The following is an 18,794-nucleotide window of genomic DNA, read 5'->3' on the forward strand; positions in this document are numbered from 1 at the left end:
GCATGTAATTCATTCAACTTGGACCATGACACCAGCAAATTGAGGAAGAAATAGTATTCACCTGTTACTATCCTTGCCTTTCTTCATGGGCTAGACTGTTTTTCTACTTTGCATCAACTTTAAAATCCTATCTCCCAAGATATTGGGGGATCAGGTTTAGTTCTCAGCTGTACATCCATAAAATTATAGCCCCACTACTTCCATCATGCTCTGAAGCTCAATATCTCCAATGAATGTGTCTCATTCAGTACAAACCTTTCATTTACAACTGTTCCTGTTTAATGGGTCACAGAACTTCAGTCTGGATTTGCATCAGTATTTGCATTAAGCCCTAGAATGTTACAAGGTTAATGAGATATATGGGCACTCAAGTGATCAAGCCACCTTGGGAAAATTAACTGGTTTAAGAATGTATATTGCCCTAAGACAGACAATCAGACGTGCCTATGGACTTATACTTGGATGGGTGCCAAAGATGGACAATGTTTTAGTCTTCCTGAAGGAAAAAAAGCTAACTCAACTGCATTTGGAAAATTAAAGATGTTCAACGACTTCCCCAAGCTATCCCTTCAAACAAAAATCCATCTTTTTAACCTGATTATTTTCACAATAATTTATATAAATATTCACATATAAAGATTCAAGTGGCATAAAAATATCAAGCAAATATGACAAAGGATTAAATCATGTAAAGAGAGCCAGACCTTTTTATACTGCAAGTTTCTGTAAGGAAGGCACTGTCTTTTTATTCACCATGTGTTCCCAGTTAGCACTAAGTTCATAGTAGGTACTTCATATTTACTGGATCAGATACTCAGCACTAACACAGGTGGCTTGAGGGCTGCACTTGGATCCATGGAAACACTTCTTTATGAATTCTAGTTCCCACCAAAGCATTCTTTCTACCTTAACCCCAGACCACTGCTGTTTCTATGATCATTGATTACTTACTTAGGAGAAAGGAGGGTTGACTGACAGTTTATCTTTCACTAGATTCTATGAGCAGCCAAAGTGACTGATAAGGAGCTGGTCAATACTGAGCCCCCCAGGGATTCCCCAATTACAAGGGATCAGTTCTGGCTAAATCCCCATGGCCTCTACATTGTCAGACATTCCTAAGAGTTGCCAAGCACAGTGCTCCCTCCCCATCACTTAGTCTGGTGGCCTACATCTATGGATATCCTCTTCCCTCTATAGTTACCTATATTCTATCTAATCTTGGCATCTTACCTGCAATCTACCCCCTGAATCCATCATGGTTGATTGTTGATGTGTAAGAAAAAAGAGGATATACTTTATCCTGAGATGATGTAGAGTCCCCTTTACTACTGCAAATGTCCAGGCAGGTCTGTCAACATGGGAGTCAGCATATACCACTGGAACTGTCAGATGCTGACACCACCTTACAAGCAAAAGTCTTATGGTTCACAGAGCTTTCTAAGCTTGAGTTGTGACTAGAGTTTGGTAAACCCTAAGCATGAATTTATTGTCATGTCACTGCAAGCTGCAGTCATTTTTTAAAAATGAAGATCTGGGAAGCAGGTAAGAGCCTTTATGCTTCCCAGTCCCAGAATGGCTGCCCTGGCCTTTAAAGCCCTATGCTAACAGTTGGTTTTCTTCTTCAGTTTTTTTACAGATAGTACACTTTCTCTCTCCTTCCAACTTGAACTTCAGCTCCAGGCAAGAATTATCCTTTCCCCATACAGAAGTTAGTCCATTAACTGGCAAAAAACATGTGCTAGCTAGTGCATTCTTTGGCAACAGAGATATGGAATAGGAGACAGAAACTGGATCTCTGATCTGATTTCATGGTGAGGGAACTTCCAAATGAAGAAACTCCTTTTACCAATGCAGACTGACAAGAGGGTTACTCAGGACACCGAGAGGTTAAGTGATTGGCTGGGGTCATATATCAGCAATGTAGCAGGGGCAAGATGTGAAATCAGGTGTCCCTGGATCCAAGGCCATCCTTCTTCCGCACTGGCTCTGCTGGCAATGTAGGAAGAGGGTTTTAGAACTCAGTTAATTACATTAAGGGAACTGTGCAATGTTGTCAAGAAGCCCAAATCATATCCAGTCCATCTTATTTTAGTACTAATATTCTCTCAGTGATACTTTATCCATGGGCTGTGAATTACTGAATACCTCAACAATTTTTAAAAGTATCAAAATTTTAGACAAGTCAAATGAGCAAGAGGTTTAAGCAAGCTGAATAAGACTACTTGGGTGCAAAAGACATGAGAGGAAAGATACCTATGTGTGCATGTATGCATTGTGCATGTATAGAATAGGTGGCATGCCAACCATCTAGATTACTCTTTAAACCTAAATTCCCCTCTAGGGGCTATCTTCCCCATTAGAATGCAAGTTTCTTGAGGTCAGGGATTGTCCAGCTTTTCTATTTGTATACCCAATTGTTGGCAACTAATAATTGTTAATTAATAAATATTCTTCATTCATTCAACAAGAATTCAGTGTTAACAGAGTTCAAGTTACCTCCCTGGACCAGGGGAAGGCCTCTAGTGCATTAGCACATTCACTACAGAGGATTGACAGAAAAATCTATCAGGATGAATGGATAAAAATGACCTTCCCTGGTATGAGGGATACATATTCCAATTATGTATCCAGGTAAGTATTTAAGTATAATTTACATATGCTTTTTAAATTTACTTTCTTACAATAATTTAAAATTATAATTTAATTATACTTTAAAGTATTGCTTTAAAGTATAATTGCTACTTTAAAGTATTGCTACTTTAAAGATAACCATTTCCCTATTCCTTCACAGGTATCTTTAATAATTGACCAAAAAGTACTATAACCCAAACATAAAAAAAGGAAATACTCTAGAAATTCACAATTATGCTCAAAATATGCTGGCTTTGGTTCTAAAAACAAGGCAGGAGAAAAGCTTAGACAAAAAACAAAGGTCTACAAATGTTATGTGTCCTGGGTCTGGTGAAGTATAGTAGATATGAGGAATCAAAATATGAAGATAAGAGCATTTATAAAAATGACAGTTCTAGAGCTGGAAAGGACTTTTGACCCCTTCATTTAGTAAATGTCAGAGGATAGAATGTGAACCCAAGTCATCTGATTCCAGAGTTTTCCAATGGACCATGTCTAGTTAAATAAAAAGATGCTGAGAAAGGCGCGTTGCATTTTTAATATTTACAGTATTTTACAAATTTCTGTGCATAAAAATGAATATATAGAAAAAAAACACCACCAACTATCTATCATCAGTAATCCTCACTGGTGAATTCACCATTTATAAGGAAGACATCATTCTGCGCAGCCTGTCACAGAGACTTCATCTACAGTCATGGACGTCAAATGATTAAAATATCATGATGAGGCCTTTCTATAAAGATTATTAATTACCACCTGAAAAACTATATTCCACCTGCAATCAGCCAACAAGAAATGATTTTAAATAATTTTTAAATGTGTTAAAATAAAACAATGCCATGTACAATACTCCCTAAATCCTATCCTATTGGCATTATTTATAACTTTTATTGCCTCTGACCTTTAAATGAATCTACATTTTATAGTAACTGAACTAAACGTCACTTCCTCTTAAGTCGTCACTGTGAAAAGCATACGCTAGGCAGCTGAACAGTGGGCTAAAATTATTCTTGCTAATGTCAAGAGACAGAAGCAAGACTTTTAACCTCATCCACCAGATGAGGGTCCTCTACGTCCTGGTCTCCATGAACATGTTCCACCTCCTTCTCCAGTCAAAGGGTTATAATCTAGAATGACAAAGAAAATTATTACCAGAATTACCAATATGTAGTTCTCTTCGAAAATCAGCAAAACTATAATATGGAAAACACACATACAAAATTTTTAGTAGTGAAAAGACTTTCCTTTCCCTAAATCATTCATAACCAAGGGCAATTTTTTTTTGGGGGGGGGGGTGTTAGACGAATGGTCAAAGTGAATTGTGAATAGACTGAAGTGATACCTCTAAACAACCAAGACTGACTCATTTACAGCATCATAGAAATAATGTAATTTCAGAGTCAGAAGAGACCTCAGTCATCACCTGGTCCAATTCATGATTGAAAAACATCCCTAAGTGATCATGAGAGGAAAGTCACTACCCTCCAGAAACAGCTCACTTCCCTTTGACATAATTCTGTTAGTAGTTTTAGTTTCTTTGGCCAAAACCAAGGAAGTTTAATCTCTCTTCCACAGGAAAGCCCTTTTCTTCAGGGTAAACATATGAACCTTCAGTCAGTCCTTATATAGCTTGGACTTTGCCATCAACTTCCTCTAAGAAACCTCCAGCTTCAATGTCCTTTCTAAAATATGGTACTCAGAACTGAACACAGTACTTTATATGAGATTGACCAAAGCTGAAGACACTGGAATTACTTCTTTAAAAGTAATGACTGTTTTAATGTAGCCTAAGATTGTATTAGGTAACTTGGTTGCCACAATCACACTATTGACACATATTGAATTTGTATCCCTAAGTATCTCTAGGACTTTTTCAGACAGACTGTCTCCCTTATGTGAAGTCGAATTTTTGAACCTAGTATAAAACTTTATTTGATTCCACTTACATTTTTTCTTATTACATTTGACTCAATTTCAGTCTGTCAAGTTTTGGGGTGTTTTTTGAATGTTGACTTTCTTTCAGTATACTAGGTCATCTGTTCCATTCTCAGCTTGGTGCCATTTGTAAATATGATTAAATATACTACCTATGAATATTCAGGGGGCATCTAGGTTGCACAATGGATAGAGCACCGGCTCTAAAAAATGAGTTCAAATCTGACCTCAGACACTTAATAATTACCTAGCTGTGTGACCTTGGGCAAGTCACTTAATCCCTTTGCCTTGCAAAAAAAATCCACTAAAACAAAAAAATAAAGAAATGAACCTGGACAAGCCATTAAGTCTTAATTCACAAAATGTTAGTAGCACACATTTTTCTTATTTTTTCTCAAAAGAATGAAAGATTGTCAAACACCTAGTTAAAAATCTAGGTTTTCCTATTCCTACTATACTGTTAACCATCTCTTTAATAAAACATTCTAAAATTTAACCAGGAACCCAAACTTAGTTCATAGCCTAGAGTAAATTCTGATCTAGATTCTGAAAAATAGGACAATATCTTCATTTCTTTAGTTATAAGTTTACTCTTTTATGCAGTCTTTCAGAGATCAGTGACAGTGGCTTAATAATTACATCAACCAATTCATTCAGTAGTCTTAACATAGTTAAATTCATGGCAGGTGGATTGAACTCATCAAAAAGACTACTTGGTGCTCTTACTATCTTCTTACTTATCGTGTGTTAGCCACTTTGTTCTTTCCAGTCTGAAGATCATTCTTGGTACATAATATAAGTAAAGTAAAAATTTAACAACTCTACTATTTCTGTTATCAATTATCACCATCTTATCCACTCCCTAGCAAGAGATATAGCCCTTTTCCATACTCTAGCTTAAAAAATCTTTATGATATTTTTAATTTCTCTAATTCATTGTTTTAGCACTTCTGATTTGGGAGTATGCTGAGGATTTGTTTTCAAACCCTGTTATCTTCCCTTGCTTCCACCTTATGCCCCTATCATTTCCACCACAACAACCAGTTCTTCCCTGCCATTAAGAGTGAAATCTAGAATAGATTTTTTTTTCTTTTTGGAGTTGCACAGTAGAAAGAGAAATGGGATTTCTCTTCTACTTACTATTTGTGTGATAATGAGCACAATGTCAGTTTCCTAATCTGTAACATGAAGGGATTAGACATAATATAAGCTATCATGAAGGAGGAATTTATCATGCTAAGGCAACTTAAAAATTAATAGTTCTGCTTTGAGTAGAGAGAATGCTTCAGTAAATACCTGGATAATTGAAGTCATAATTATTATGTTATTTGTCTATTCCAGGTTATCATCTAATTCCTGAACCACTTCACCACTTCCTTTTTTCCAGATGATTTTTAGTATACTCTAATGGCAATATCACTTCTGTTTCTGTTTCTAGGAATCTAATCAAATGATCTCTAAAAATGCATCCCTCCTACCTCCATTTGCTAGGTTTTATTATTCAAGTATATTGTCTTAATATTCAATGATTACCCCCCCCCCCCATTATTTCTTCTGAATTCTGGAAGAATGGATCTAAGTAATAGACTGCATCAAATCTCTATGAGATCTCGCTGAGATCAATTTTGCCTCCAAGTGTTAGAATCGCTAATTTATCCTGTTACTTACAGTGTATATTTGTATAAATGCCTATCATATGCCACAGAGTTTTATTACTGTTATTATCTCTTTTCTCAGATTTTCTTCTGAGACACTGAGTGTCTCAACTGCTATTCTTTTTCTCAACCATAAGGTGTTCCTACACTCTCTTTGGAATCTAACTTGTTTACACATATAAGCAGTTAAAAGCAGATTTCTTTTTCCTTTTTCACTTTAAAGTTCTTGTTAGATTTCTTAGGATTAGCAAATTAGAGCACTTCTTAGATGTAGTTCATTCCTGGCCTGAAGTTAGACATTGTTGTTATAAGCAATGGCCTAGAAATCCTATTTAGCTGATTATCGACTTCTCACTTACCAAAATTTATTTCTCTCCTCTGAACTTTTTTTTTTTGGAAGGCTTTTTGGGGGATTAAGTGACTTGCCCAAGGTGACAGAACTAGCTAATTTTTAAGTGTCTGAGGCTGGATTTGAACTCAGGTCCTCCTGATTCCAGGGTGGGTGGGTGCTCTACTCACAGCACCACTTAGCTGCCCCCTGAACTTACTTTCAATGAGCAGCAATAACAAAAACCATAAAAAACATAAAATAGAGAATATAAATTGGAATATGATTTCATATCAAAATGGGTGAAAAATAAAAATGACAGCAGAACCATATAATGCGTTGAGTTTAAAATTTTATGACACTGGGGTACAGTAGAAGGTCTCAAGATTTTGATTCTGTCTCTGATATCTGTATGACCTTGGGCAAGCCACTTAAGTTTCTCTGGGACTCAGTTTCCTTATTTGTAAATTTCTTGCAGCACCTTATCCACAAACATGTAAGAATTTAAATTTTCTCCCCAAAACACTCATTTGAGCTTCTCAGGCTATTTACTATGATTGAGTACAAAAAGGGGTAATTACCATGAATTTTAACCTCACTTCTTAGTTTCTAACTCATTGGTTTCAGAGTCTGAAAAATGAAATTGTAATTTTTGAGTGTAATAGTAAATGATTATTCCTTCAGACCAATTCTTTGAGAGTTTATGAACCCTAAAAATTCATTTTAAGGATAATCAATCTGTTTCCTTTATTAAATGTATCCAAAAGCTAAATAATTGCTTTTTTTTTAAAGTTATAAACCAAACAATTTAGTTGTTACTTACTGCTTCCCCTCAAAGGTTTTCTGTCAGGTTTAGGCTTTGGTATAGTTGAAGAACCAGAAGGACCAGGTTCAGGGTTTTGCTGTTGATATATAAAACAAATAATATAATACTTTTTATAATTTTTTATAATATTTTTCAATTTTTATTTTAAAAGTAATTTACTTGACTGGTTAAGATGCCCAAAAAAAGAAAATGATCAATGTTGGAGAGGTTGTGGGAAAACTGAGACAGTAATGCATTGTTGGTAGAGTTGTGAACTGATCCAACCAATCTGGAAAACAATTTGAAGTTATGCCCAAAGGACAATAAAGTGCTTACCCTTTGATCCAGCAAAAGCAAGACGAGGTCTATATCCCAAAGAGATCATAAAAAAGGGAAAAGACCCACATAGTGTAAAATTACTCATATAACAGCTCTTTTTGTAGTGGCAAAGAATTGCCCAGCACTTCGGAAATGGCTGAATAAATTGTGGTACATGAATGTTATAGAACACTATTGTTCTGTAAGAAATCACAAATGGTCAACCTTTAAAGAAGCATAGAGAGGTTTGCATGAACTAATGCTGAGTGAACAGAGCACTGTACACATTAACAACAACACTGTAATTAGATCAACCATGATTGATGCATCTCTTCTCAGCAGTTCAGTGATCAAGGACAATCCTGAGAACTGCTATGGAAGATGCCATCCACAACCCTAGGAAAAAACTGTGGAGTCTGAATGCAGAGCAAAGCATACTATGTTCACTTTTAAAAACTTCTTTTATGTTCTTTCTTTCTCATGGTATTTTTTCCTCTTCTATTTCTTCTTTCATAACATGACTAATATGGAAATATGTTAAACACAATTGTACATGTGCAACTTTTACCAGATTGTTCACCAAGTGGGGGGGGGATGAAATGTGGAGCTCATAAACTTGCAAAGGGATGAATGTTGAAAAGTATTTTTGCATATTAATTGGAAAAAGTAAAATAATTTTTTCTTAAGGTTTTTGCAAGGCAAACGGGGTTAAGTGGCTTGCCCAAGGCCACACAGCTAGGTAATTATTAAGTGTCTGAGACCAGATTTGAACCCAGGTACTCCTGACTCCAAGGCCAGTGCTTTATCCACTATACCACCTAGCCGCCCAAAGTAAAAAAAAAAATTTTTTTAAAAATTCACTAATAATGTGAAAATGTAAAATAAAGCTTGTTACCTCTGACCACTTTTTAGAATTTCCTTTATAGCTTTTTCCTTCTTGCATGCTTTCCCACATCTCTATCTTCTGTCTTCTTTTCTCCTCTTCAAGCTAAGGATTAAATATGGTAATCATTAAACATATACATGCTATGTGTATATATTTGCACATGCATATAATTCTCAAAACATTATCCTAAAAACACTTAAGTCTTTTATATCTCAAACCCTTCTCATAAAATTGCTTCATATTCCTTTTCTTCAGTTTTGAAAACAATTTAAAAAGTGAAGCCTGCTGAATTTCTGAGACAGAAAACCAAATCATTCACTTTTGCACACAATTTTTTCTATATATCCAAGTGTGCAAAATAAGTGTCACAAAAGCATCTGGCAAGGAAGCTGAGCTACACTTTTAGCTGAAAAAACCAGGAGAGCAAAATGTCTTATATTTAAAGAAACAGAAAAGACTGACCTTGGCCTTCCTGGGTCTGATTTATAAAATCAGTAGTAGCCTCTGTGGCCCCTTTTTTCTCTGCATCTATGATCTAGACATGGATATGGAGCTAGCCTAGACCAATTCTTCTAACCACTCCATTTTATAACTAGGTCATACAAGTAGTAAGTAGCAGAGAGGGATGTGAACCCACATCCTCTGATTCTAAATTCCATGGTCTTTCCCACCATTCCATACTAAGTACCTGGAATTCTTAAAGCATGTTTTTGATTTAAATCATCTGTTAGAAAACAACTGTTTTATACAAAGAGATCATTCTTATTTGATTAAACTTTATTTCTAAAAAAGGCATACTAAACGTTTTAAAGAAGTGATTAATTTCCAGCCACAACAAAAAACTTATCCAAGTTAAATGAGATGTCATTAAGTGGATCATTTTATAATTGAACAAGTTAAATAAATATGGATACCTTTAGTTATTAAACTAGAACTAAAATTCATTCAATCAATGAATAATTTGTTATAACAGCAATTCATGCAAGTCTGGTCTTTTTTTTCAATGAGAATATTTTTAAAACTGGAAAGAAGCATATTTAGCTTCATATACTTTTAAATTATATAATTTCTCTGGATACTCAAATCCACAGATTTTGAAGTCATACAAATATCACCTTAATACTTACCTAGACTAATTAGACATTGGTTCAGACTAGGTTAGGTAAAGTGACTTTCTATAATTTTTCTAGATAACCTATAAAAGAAGCTGGATAGCAATATAGTCTACAATTCACTGTGAAATATTTGTAAAACTCTGCTCAAAATGTTAGATGAACTGTGCATTTTAAATGGAAAACATAGTTTTATTCCATAATGTTTTTTTTATTTTAATACATCCTATACACACACACACACACACATATGTGTACACACACACACATATATGTGCATGGTATGACATATACTATAGATAGATAGGAAGATTTTCTGTCTTTTCAATATAGTAGTAGTCTATGCACTATAAACCCCAGAACATCTTTGAACTTCACAATTATTTCCATTTTCCTTTTGAAAAAGGCCCAATTAGTCATAGGTGGCAAGTAGTTCATATTTTAACTTTTTTGAAGGGTACTGCTGGGATTCTGAATAAGTAACCTAGACCAACTTCTACCCAAAGTATGAATTTCCAAAACTACTACCCTGTTTCTTTTGAACATTTTCAGTGACAAAGAAACCACCACTTTTGATCCATTTCTGGATAGATCTAAATTGATATTTTAGGAACTATTCTTCTTCTGCTGGGTTTCAAGTCTACCTCATAGGATCACGGATAGAGAAATGATAAAGATCTCAGAGTCTAATTTTAATCTACTCCATTTTTTAGATGAGAAAACTAACTACAGAAATTACATGATCAAAGGGAAATAAATTACAAAGTCAGAATTTGAACCTTGGTCCCAACTTACACACACCATTCATTTTCACCGTACCACACTATGTCCTACAATTTCGAGGTACTGATCCCTGTCCTCCACCCTTCTGGGGTCATACAAAACAAATTAACAGGCTCTTCCACATGAAAATCTTTAAAACCTTTAGCTCCCACTAAATTTCTCTTCAAGTATACTTAGCTCCTTTAACCATTTCCAACTAACCAAGATTTCAAATTTCTTTAACATTTCAAGTATCCTTACTTGTATGAATTCATGTCACTTTCCCTTCTGAAATGAAGTACCCAGACAGAGTGTGATCAATACGTCATATATTAACTGAGAAGTATACAGTCAAACTACTGCCGCCCTCATTCTGGTTCTACTATTCTAATAAAGATCATATCAGCAGTTGTGGCTGCTATATCATACTCTGAACTCATATTGAACTTGCTACATATTAAAAGTGTTTTTTTAATAAACTATTTTCAAGCAGATACAGTACTTGTCGCTAATTTTTTTAATCTAAGTGCCGAATTTGATACTTATTTCTTCTAACAGCTTTTGTTTTATAAAGTGTCTTATTATGAAATATTAAACATTAGCAAAGAGAAATATTATTCACAATTTTATTAGTATAATTTTTCAAACACTAAGTAGAAATGTTATCAGTTCCCTTTTCTTTTAATATGATCAGAGTATGTTGTCTTTTCTTCTAGTTTGTTTTTCTCTTTGCATTTTATCATGGATCTCTTTCTATATTAATATTCCTCACATTTGCTAATCACAAGTTATTTAACCAATACCCTACTATTGGGATATGATTATTTTTGCTGATTTTTACTGTGAAACTACCCTCTAAAAAGAATCCACAAATTTGTAATTCTACCAACTCAGAATTAACTTTTTTCTTTAAAGTGTGGTTAACATCATTTGCTTTTAATAATTTTTACCAGTATGATGTTTGTATGGTGATAGGTCCAAGTAGTTTTAATTTGTATCTCTTTGACTTAATGGAGTTGAGTAATTTTAGGCTATTAACAATTTTTTCCTCTGTTGAAAATCCTCCTTTCATATTTGCCAACCATGCTACATTGAATTTTTAATACAATAATTCATTTTGCATTTTATAACTTAAGAGGAAAAAAAAATTAAAATCAAAAGCACCCGAGCCCAAATCCGGCCCCAGACACCCAACAATCACCCAGCTGTATGACCCCAGGCAAGCCACCCCAACCCCATTGCTCTGCAAAAACCCCCCAAAACAAAAAAAATACCCAAAATAAAATAAAATAGTAATAATAATAATAGTAATAATAGTAATAACAACAACAACAACAATAATAATAGTAGGGTCCAAATCCGGCCTCAGACACCCAACAATCATCCAGCTGTGTGGCCCCAGGCAAGCCACCCAGCCCCATTTTCCCTGCAACCCCCAATGATGATGATAATAATAATAATAATAATAATAATAATAATAATAATAATAATAAAATGTGCTTCAGTCTGTTTTCCAACATCTCCAGCTCTGTCATGGGTGGATCACATTCTTTATGATAAGTCCATCACAAAAGCTACTTCCATATTGTTTCACCATTGCCATTGCTGATCGCAACTCCTTCCATTCATATTTCTCCACTACCATATACTATATTTTCTCTCTCCTTTCACTCTTGTCTCTGCTGTAGGGTAGCTGAATAGTACAGCAGACAGTAAACAGAAATGTCTACATTGTCCCTAATAACTGTTAAACAGAAAAAGTTATTTCCATACATTTAAGAAAAATGTGTATTTTTATTCCATATTTTTAAATAGTTTTTAAAGGACAACTGTTAAATAATGAATTTTTTACATTTTTTTAAAATCCCCATATTTGGGGGCAGCTAGGTGGAGCAGTAGTACCCTACCCTGGAGTCAGGGGTACCTGAGTACAAATCCGGCCTAAGATAATTAATAATTACCTAGTTGTGTGATCTTAGGCAAGGCACTTAACCTCACTGCCTTAAAAAAAAAAATTTAAATTCCTGCATTTGCTTTTTTGGTTCAGTTTTTTCCCTTTAATAGTCTTTAAAGATGGGGTATTTTATTTCATTACTTTCCTGGATATTTGGATTTATTTACCTTTCTTGTATTTTAGTTTTCATAGAAATGGTTAATACTTCTCTTTCACTGAAATTTTTTCAGTGATAATTAGATTCAGGTTTTAGAGTTATTTCACTACCTACCTCTTGAACCTCACTACTACCTATTTCACTACTACCTCTTGAACTCCTTTGCTTTTTTAGGTTATTTCATTCCTTTCTTTTGTTTCTGATATACATACATATATATATATATATATATATATATATATATATATATATATATATATATATATATATATGAGTCTTTTATCATTCAAATTTCCTTTCCTTATGTTTTAAGAACTTTCTCCTGGCTCTTTTAAGTTATTGTGCATCATTAAACTGTTAGAATTTAATTATACATTTTGGAGTTTACAGGATAAGTAATTTTTTTTTAAATATCTGGAGGTAATCTGTGGATTCTTTTGCTTGGTACTTTGTTTTCAAGTTTGGGGTAATTTTTTGGTTATTACAGCATTCAAGTTTGAATTGTCTTGTACCTATGACAGACCTTTGATCCTCATCTCCACACATACTCGAGAGATCACTATGTCTGAATTTTTAATTTCTATGAATTTATCAAATATTAATCTTTTATATTAAATTAATTGGATATCTGTTCTACTCCACTGATGCATCTGTCTTTTTTATGAATGTTAGTTTTTATAATATTACTTTTTAATATATTTTAACATCGGAAAGTATTAAATAACCTTTATCAACTTTATTTTATTCCAGTATATCCCTTGATAATTCAACTCTGAGGTTTCATCTCACACCCAGAAAATTGGCAAAAATGACAAAGATAGAAATTCTATGTTGCAGAGATTTTGAAAAGTTAAGCATAATAATGCAGTATTGGGATTACTTGAAAACAGAGAACAAAATTTCCATACCAGTTGTCCCAGAGTTTGCATCACTAAGAACAAAGGACCCAAAATACAAAATATTCACAGTAGCATTTTCTGTAGTAGCAAAGAACTTGAAATAAAACAGATGCTTGTTGACTAATAGTCAAATGAATTGTGGTACATGAGAATAATGAAATATCATTCACTGTGATCTTAGAAATGATGAATATAATAAACAGAGAAGCATGAAAAGGTTTTCATGATCTGATACAAATTTCACTGAGCAGAATCCATGACCATAACAATATAAAAGGAAAGAACAACAAAAAGAAAACTGGAAGCTGAGAATTTTGCTAAGAGGATTGGCCCTAAAGAAAAGATGAAAAAAAGACACTTCTGTTCCTAATCTTCTTTAAAGTGAGGGTCTTCTTTGAAGACACTACAGACTTTTGCAAAATGCTAGTGTTGTTAACCTTTTTTTTTCCTTTTGTTGTAAAGGATGGTTTTTTTGGAAGGGATGGGAAAAAGGAAATGATAGTAAAAGTGGATAATATAAAAACAAAATAGTTTTTTAAAAAAAAACAGTTGTTCAATGAAAGAACAACTCTTCTACAAAGTTTTTGCTATTCATGTGGTATTTGCGTTCAGTTAGCCCTTTGAAGCTTACATAGTCTAACATATAATAGAAATATTCTTTGCTGCTAAACTACCCACCATATGAAGAATGGGTAACAAGTGATATTAGGCAAGACAAACTGTAGTGCTCGACTCTCAACCCAATCAAGGTATATTGCTGAAAACAGTCTAAAGGAATTTACTTATCAAAGGTAAAGTCAATGTGTAAAAAGTTCACATTCTTGAAACAGCATCCAAACATTTTAAAATAATAAGAAACATGCAATGATCATTTGGTTATGTGGCCTGCTACATGATTCCCACTACCCAGAATGAGCATCTACTTCTTTAAGGTGGAAATATGTTTTGAAAAAGGATAAGTATTATATGAAAATATTCCAGATTCCAGGAACAAATAAAAAATATGAAAAATTACTTCTCCCATGTAACTGCCAATATACACATAAATATGAAATAAGTTTTTAAAAAACCTATTAGTTTCAACTTTTCATACCTGTTTTAATTTTTCTTTATACTTTTCAGCTTGTGTATTTAATTCTTCTTGCATTCTCAAACGAGCAGCTGCTAAAGCTTCCTGTTGTTTAACAACAACATCAGGTTCTAGAAAATCAAGACAGCAAAAGAATTACAAAAAACTGCCTTGAATAGCAAGAAAATGTAAAAATAAAAAAGCACTTCCCACTCCCTATCCACATAGTTCTAGTTTGTATTTAGTTTTATTAATATTTATATTTTAAAAGATATTTTAGTGTTAATATTTAGCAGCTCAATGGTGAAGCACTGTGATTCAATGAAAAAAAGTTCTTGATTTGGAGCTAAGAGTTGGAGTGCTGGTTCTTATCTTAATTCTTATTCAATTCTACTTTCACCTGTGGGGACCTTGGATAAGTCACTTTCTGGACCTCAGTTTTTTCAACTGTAACACAGAGGTATGGAGATGGGAGACAGGTCACTCAGGAAAACTTCCTGGACATGTCATCTGAATAAAATTGAAGGACTCTTAAGAGGAGGGTGTGGATTTTAGACCTACAAGAGACATTCAAGTCAGGAATTATGTAAAGATTGTTATAGAGCAGGAATTTCTGTTTTTAAGTAATAGACTCCTCTGGTAATCTATGAAAGTCTGCCTTTTAAAAAAATTCATAATTGGGGCAGCTAGGTTGTACAAGGATAGGGTACCAGCCCTGGAGGCAGGAGAACCTGAGTTCAAAGCCGGCCTCAGACACTTAATAATTGCAAAACTGTGTGTCTTGGACAAGTCACTCAACCCCATAGCCTTACATATTTTTTTTAAATTCATCATCAAAAGGGAAAGCAAAAAAACATTAAAATTTTATTTTTTAAATGACATATTTAGTTCTTTATTTTGGGGAAAGCAGTCAAAATTTACTCAGTGCCAAGTTAGGTGAATAAAGCCGCTTAATATTAGCTTTAATAAAAAACAAACAAACAAGGCTGTGACTTTAAAATAACCAAACTGATCCTCTATGGTTCACAAATTGACAGCTCAGAATTAGATCCTAGTACTGCATATATCCCGAGATAAACAAAAATATCTAATAAACCTAGTTATAATTTCTTTTGAGATTGAATACAAATTAATTTAATTCATAAGCATGACAATTTGAAAAATGGTAGTTTGTAGCAATGAGCCAGTAATGCAAACCTACAATAGATAAGAATTAACCTAGGGCTCTTTTTTTTTTAGGTTTTTTTTGCAAGGCAAACGGGGTTAAGTGGCTTGCCCAAGGCCACACAGCTAGGTAATTATTAAGTGTCTGAGACCGGATTTGAACCCAGGTACTCCTGACTCCAGGGCTGGTGCTTTACCCACTATGCCACCTAAAATGCCCCGGCTCTTGATCTAAATTTTGGCAGATTTAGAAGGTGGAGATAAGGAATCCCTACTGAACGTCTAGACTTCAGCCAACATCTAAAGACAGTCTTTGCTTCCATCTGAGACTTTTTAAAGACCCAGCAGGTGCTTGATAAAATGTCATTTGAATTCAATCTTCCTAGATTCTTCTGGAGACTATCGTTTGGGCTTTTGACTGGAAATTGGATGCTGATGCTGACACCAATGCCAACTGGTTGCTTTTGTTTTTTTCCCTTCCTTAAGAGCCAAGAAAATTCGTAGGGCTTCTAAATTTGGAAGCTGACTTACAGACTTAAAAAGCAAAATTTGTTAAATTTTGATACATCTATAAATAGATTTAGAGGACATAGAACCACCCTTTTTAGTGAAATACTTTAAAGAAACAGTTACAAAACACTTATTATTTATTAAACAAGTAACATTTATATAATACTTAAAAAAGTTGCAAATTCATGTTTTATCTCATTTGATCCTCACAACATTATGAAGTAGGTGCCACTATTATCACCATTTTCCAAATGAGGAAACTGAGACTGAATGAATTTAAGTGACTTGATCAGGGTGACAGTTGAGAACCACCCTTTTGAGAAATTTTAGAAACTTCATTTTTAATCAGTCCTATAAAATGCTGATTATAAAAAATTCAAAACCATGAAAAGCTGTAACCTATGTAAAACATACTACCACAGTGCAATCTCAAGGAAGGGTCATTCAATTATGAAGGATAAACAGTCTATTCAGCAAAATGTATCTAAAAGTCATTCTTTTGAAAGCTACCACCATCTTAATATCGTCGATTAGATGATATTTAAGTGTTAGTTAAGTGCAAAAACTAGGCGTTCGGGGCGTCACTTCTACAGACCTACACTAGACACGACAGACGCATCCTCGCTTCGCTGCCCCAAGGCTCTGAAGTTTCCGAAGAGCTTTTGGAAGATCAGGTAGAGAACAACCAAGGTGAAAAGAAGGTACCAGCCGTAGTTGGAGAGCAGCCAGCCCACTAGAAAAAGGGGGAAAAAAGTTATTAGCCACATTGCGAGTGGGGCCTGTCCCAGATGGCCTGGGGAGGGAGCCCGGGGGCGGGAGGCCGTGACTCAGGCAAACAACCCGGAGTCCCGGCCGCGGTGCAAGTGTGGGTCAAGGGGACCAAACGGGGTCCTCGGGGCGCTCGCCGCCAAGCGCCTGGGGATCGGGGGGCGGCCCCAAGCTTCCCAAACTTTCAGACTTTGGGGCGGGGCGCCCCACCACTGCAGCCCCTCGAGGTTCAGCCCCTCGGCTTCCCGGGGGTCGGGGCCGGCGGCGCCTTTCCCCGAGCTCACCTCCGGGCGCGGGGCCGCGCCGCCCCCTCCGACCCGACCGCCGGGCCACGGGGCCGAGCTCTCCGCGGAGCCGCCCCTCGGGGCCCGGGCGCTCAAGGGGGCGGCGTGGGGCCCCGGCGGGGAGGGGGCGCCCGGGCCGCGGCCCGGCCCAACGGTCCGGGGCTCGGGGTGGGGCGGGCCTCGCGCGCCGGCGGGCAGAGCGCAGAGGCGCAGGCCGCTCCGCCGGCTCGCTCGCTCTCGGCCCGGCCCCGGCGGGCTCACCCGTGTTCTGCAGCAGGCGCAGGCCCTCCTGCTCCAAGGCCGGCTTGGCCAGCAGCCGCTGCTCCTCGTCCGGCTCCATGTCCCAGGCCGCCGCTGCTCCTTTGGAGGTCGGAGGATCCGGGGCGCAGACCGGCTCGTGCAAACACGCCATTCGCCGGCCGGAGCCGGAGTCCCCGCCCCCTGACCAATACGGCGCCGAAGCGTCAACCGAGGGCAGCCAATCGGAGGACAGAGGGAGGGCTCCGAGGACTGGAGAAATACATGCAAATGAATGGGGGAGGAGAGGGCGGGGCTGACAAGGGGGGGAGGGCGGAGCCGGGAAAAGGGAGAAGAGTTCAAGTTCTTGGTAATGGACGCGAGGCTCCATCGGGTCGGAAGGGGCAGGCACTCGAGCCCGAGAACCGCAGCTCAAGCCATGAATTGAATCAAACGTGTCGAACCTCAACAACGCGGAGAATTAACTATATCAGCCAAGTCCTTCAGATACTGGCCTGATAGACCCACAGGAACCGGTCCCTGAATAAATTAATTGGGAAAAAGCCTGAAATCTGATTCAATTATTGTTAATTGCAAAATATTAATTGCGTTCGATTCCATCTAACCCCAGGAGCTGGAAACTCGGCTTACCTCCAGGTAGAGAAAGAATGAACATGAGATTATGTATGACCAATCTTGTGCTAACTGCTGGGGATATAAACAAAAGTAAGATTCTTGCTAACCAGGTTGGAAAAGGGAAGACAAATATGGAACAGTGGTGGCCAGGGAAAAAACACTAAGATAGTGAGTGGTACAAATGAGCAGTCCATTGACAAAGGAAAAGGCCGGGGTAGTGCGGAGTTTATTACTAATTTGGAAACAAGATGTGAAAAATCAAACTAACACTGCCATTGCACTGGAAAGGAAATGTCAATCTACTCTACTTGGACCACATTCACTATCCCCGTAATTTTTCATGCTAAAATATCTTCCTGATCAGTCTCATCCTAGGTATAGTTTCTGATGATTGCCTTAGAGTGGGATTGGGGAAGATGATTCATGATTTCAGGAGGTATAAAGCAAAAGACCTCCACCCAGTTCAACATAAACAATAATACCAAGTCTACAGCTTCCACTTCCCAGATGTATCCTCATCATAATTCTATTCTCTATCCTTCTCCACCAAAAACTTGTACTAGGCTTCTAGGTCTCAAAGGTTAAGATTTTCTTAAATTGGGGATGGGGTCTAGGCCTTCACATCCCTTTCTGTCTCCTTACCATGCCCTAACTTGGTATTCTCCAATCCCTGAGGCAGAG

General features: G+C 36.5%; 1 protein-coding gene across 1 annotated transcript; it reads right to left on the reverse strand.

The window, feature by feature from the left end:
• Window positions 1-3,149: 3,149 nt before the first annotated feature.
• On the reverse strand, window positions 3,150-17,634 carry SELENOS (selenoprotein S). The gene is made up of 6 exons (XM_074234237.1): window positions 17,502-17,634; window positions 16,784-16,921; window positions 14,539-14,645; window positions 8,571-8,663; window positions 7,376-7,454; window positions 3,150-3,761 (listed from the first exon to the last, which is right to left on the reverse strand). The coding sequence occupies exons 1-6, from the start codon at window positions 17,578-17,580 to the stop codon at window positions 3,682-3,684; spliced, it is 576 nt and encodes a 191-aa protein (XP_074090338.1). The 5' UTR covers window positions 17,581-17,634; the 3' UTR covers window positions 3,150-3,681.
• Window positions 17,635-18,794: the final 1,160 nt, after the last annotated feature.

The sequence above is a fragment of the Macrotis lagotis genome, chromosome 4 (assembly GCF_037893015.1).
Source record: "Macrotis lagotis isolate mMagLag1 chromosome 4, bilby.v1.9.chrom.fasta, whole genome shotgun sequence".
NCBI lineage: Eukaryota > Metazoa > Chordata > Mammalia > Peramelemorphia > Peramelidae > Macrotis > Macrotis lagotis.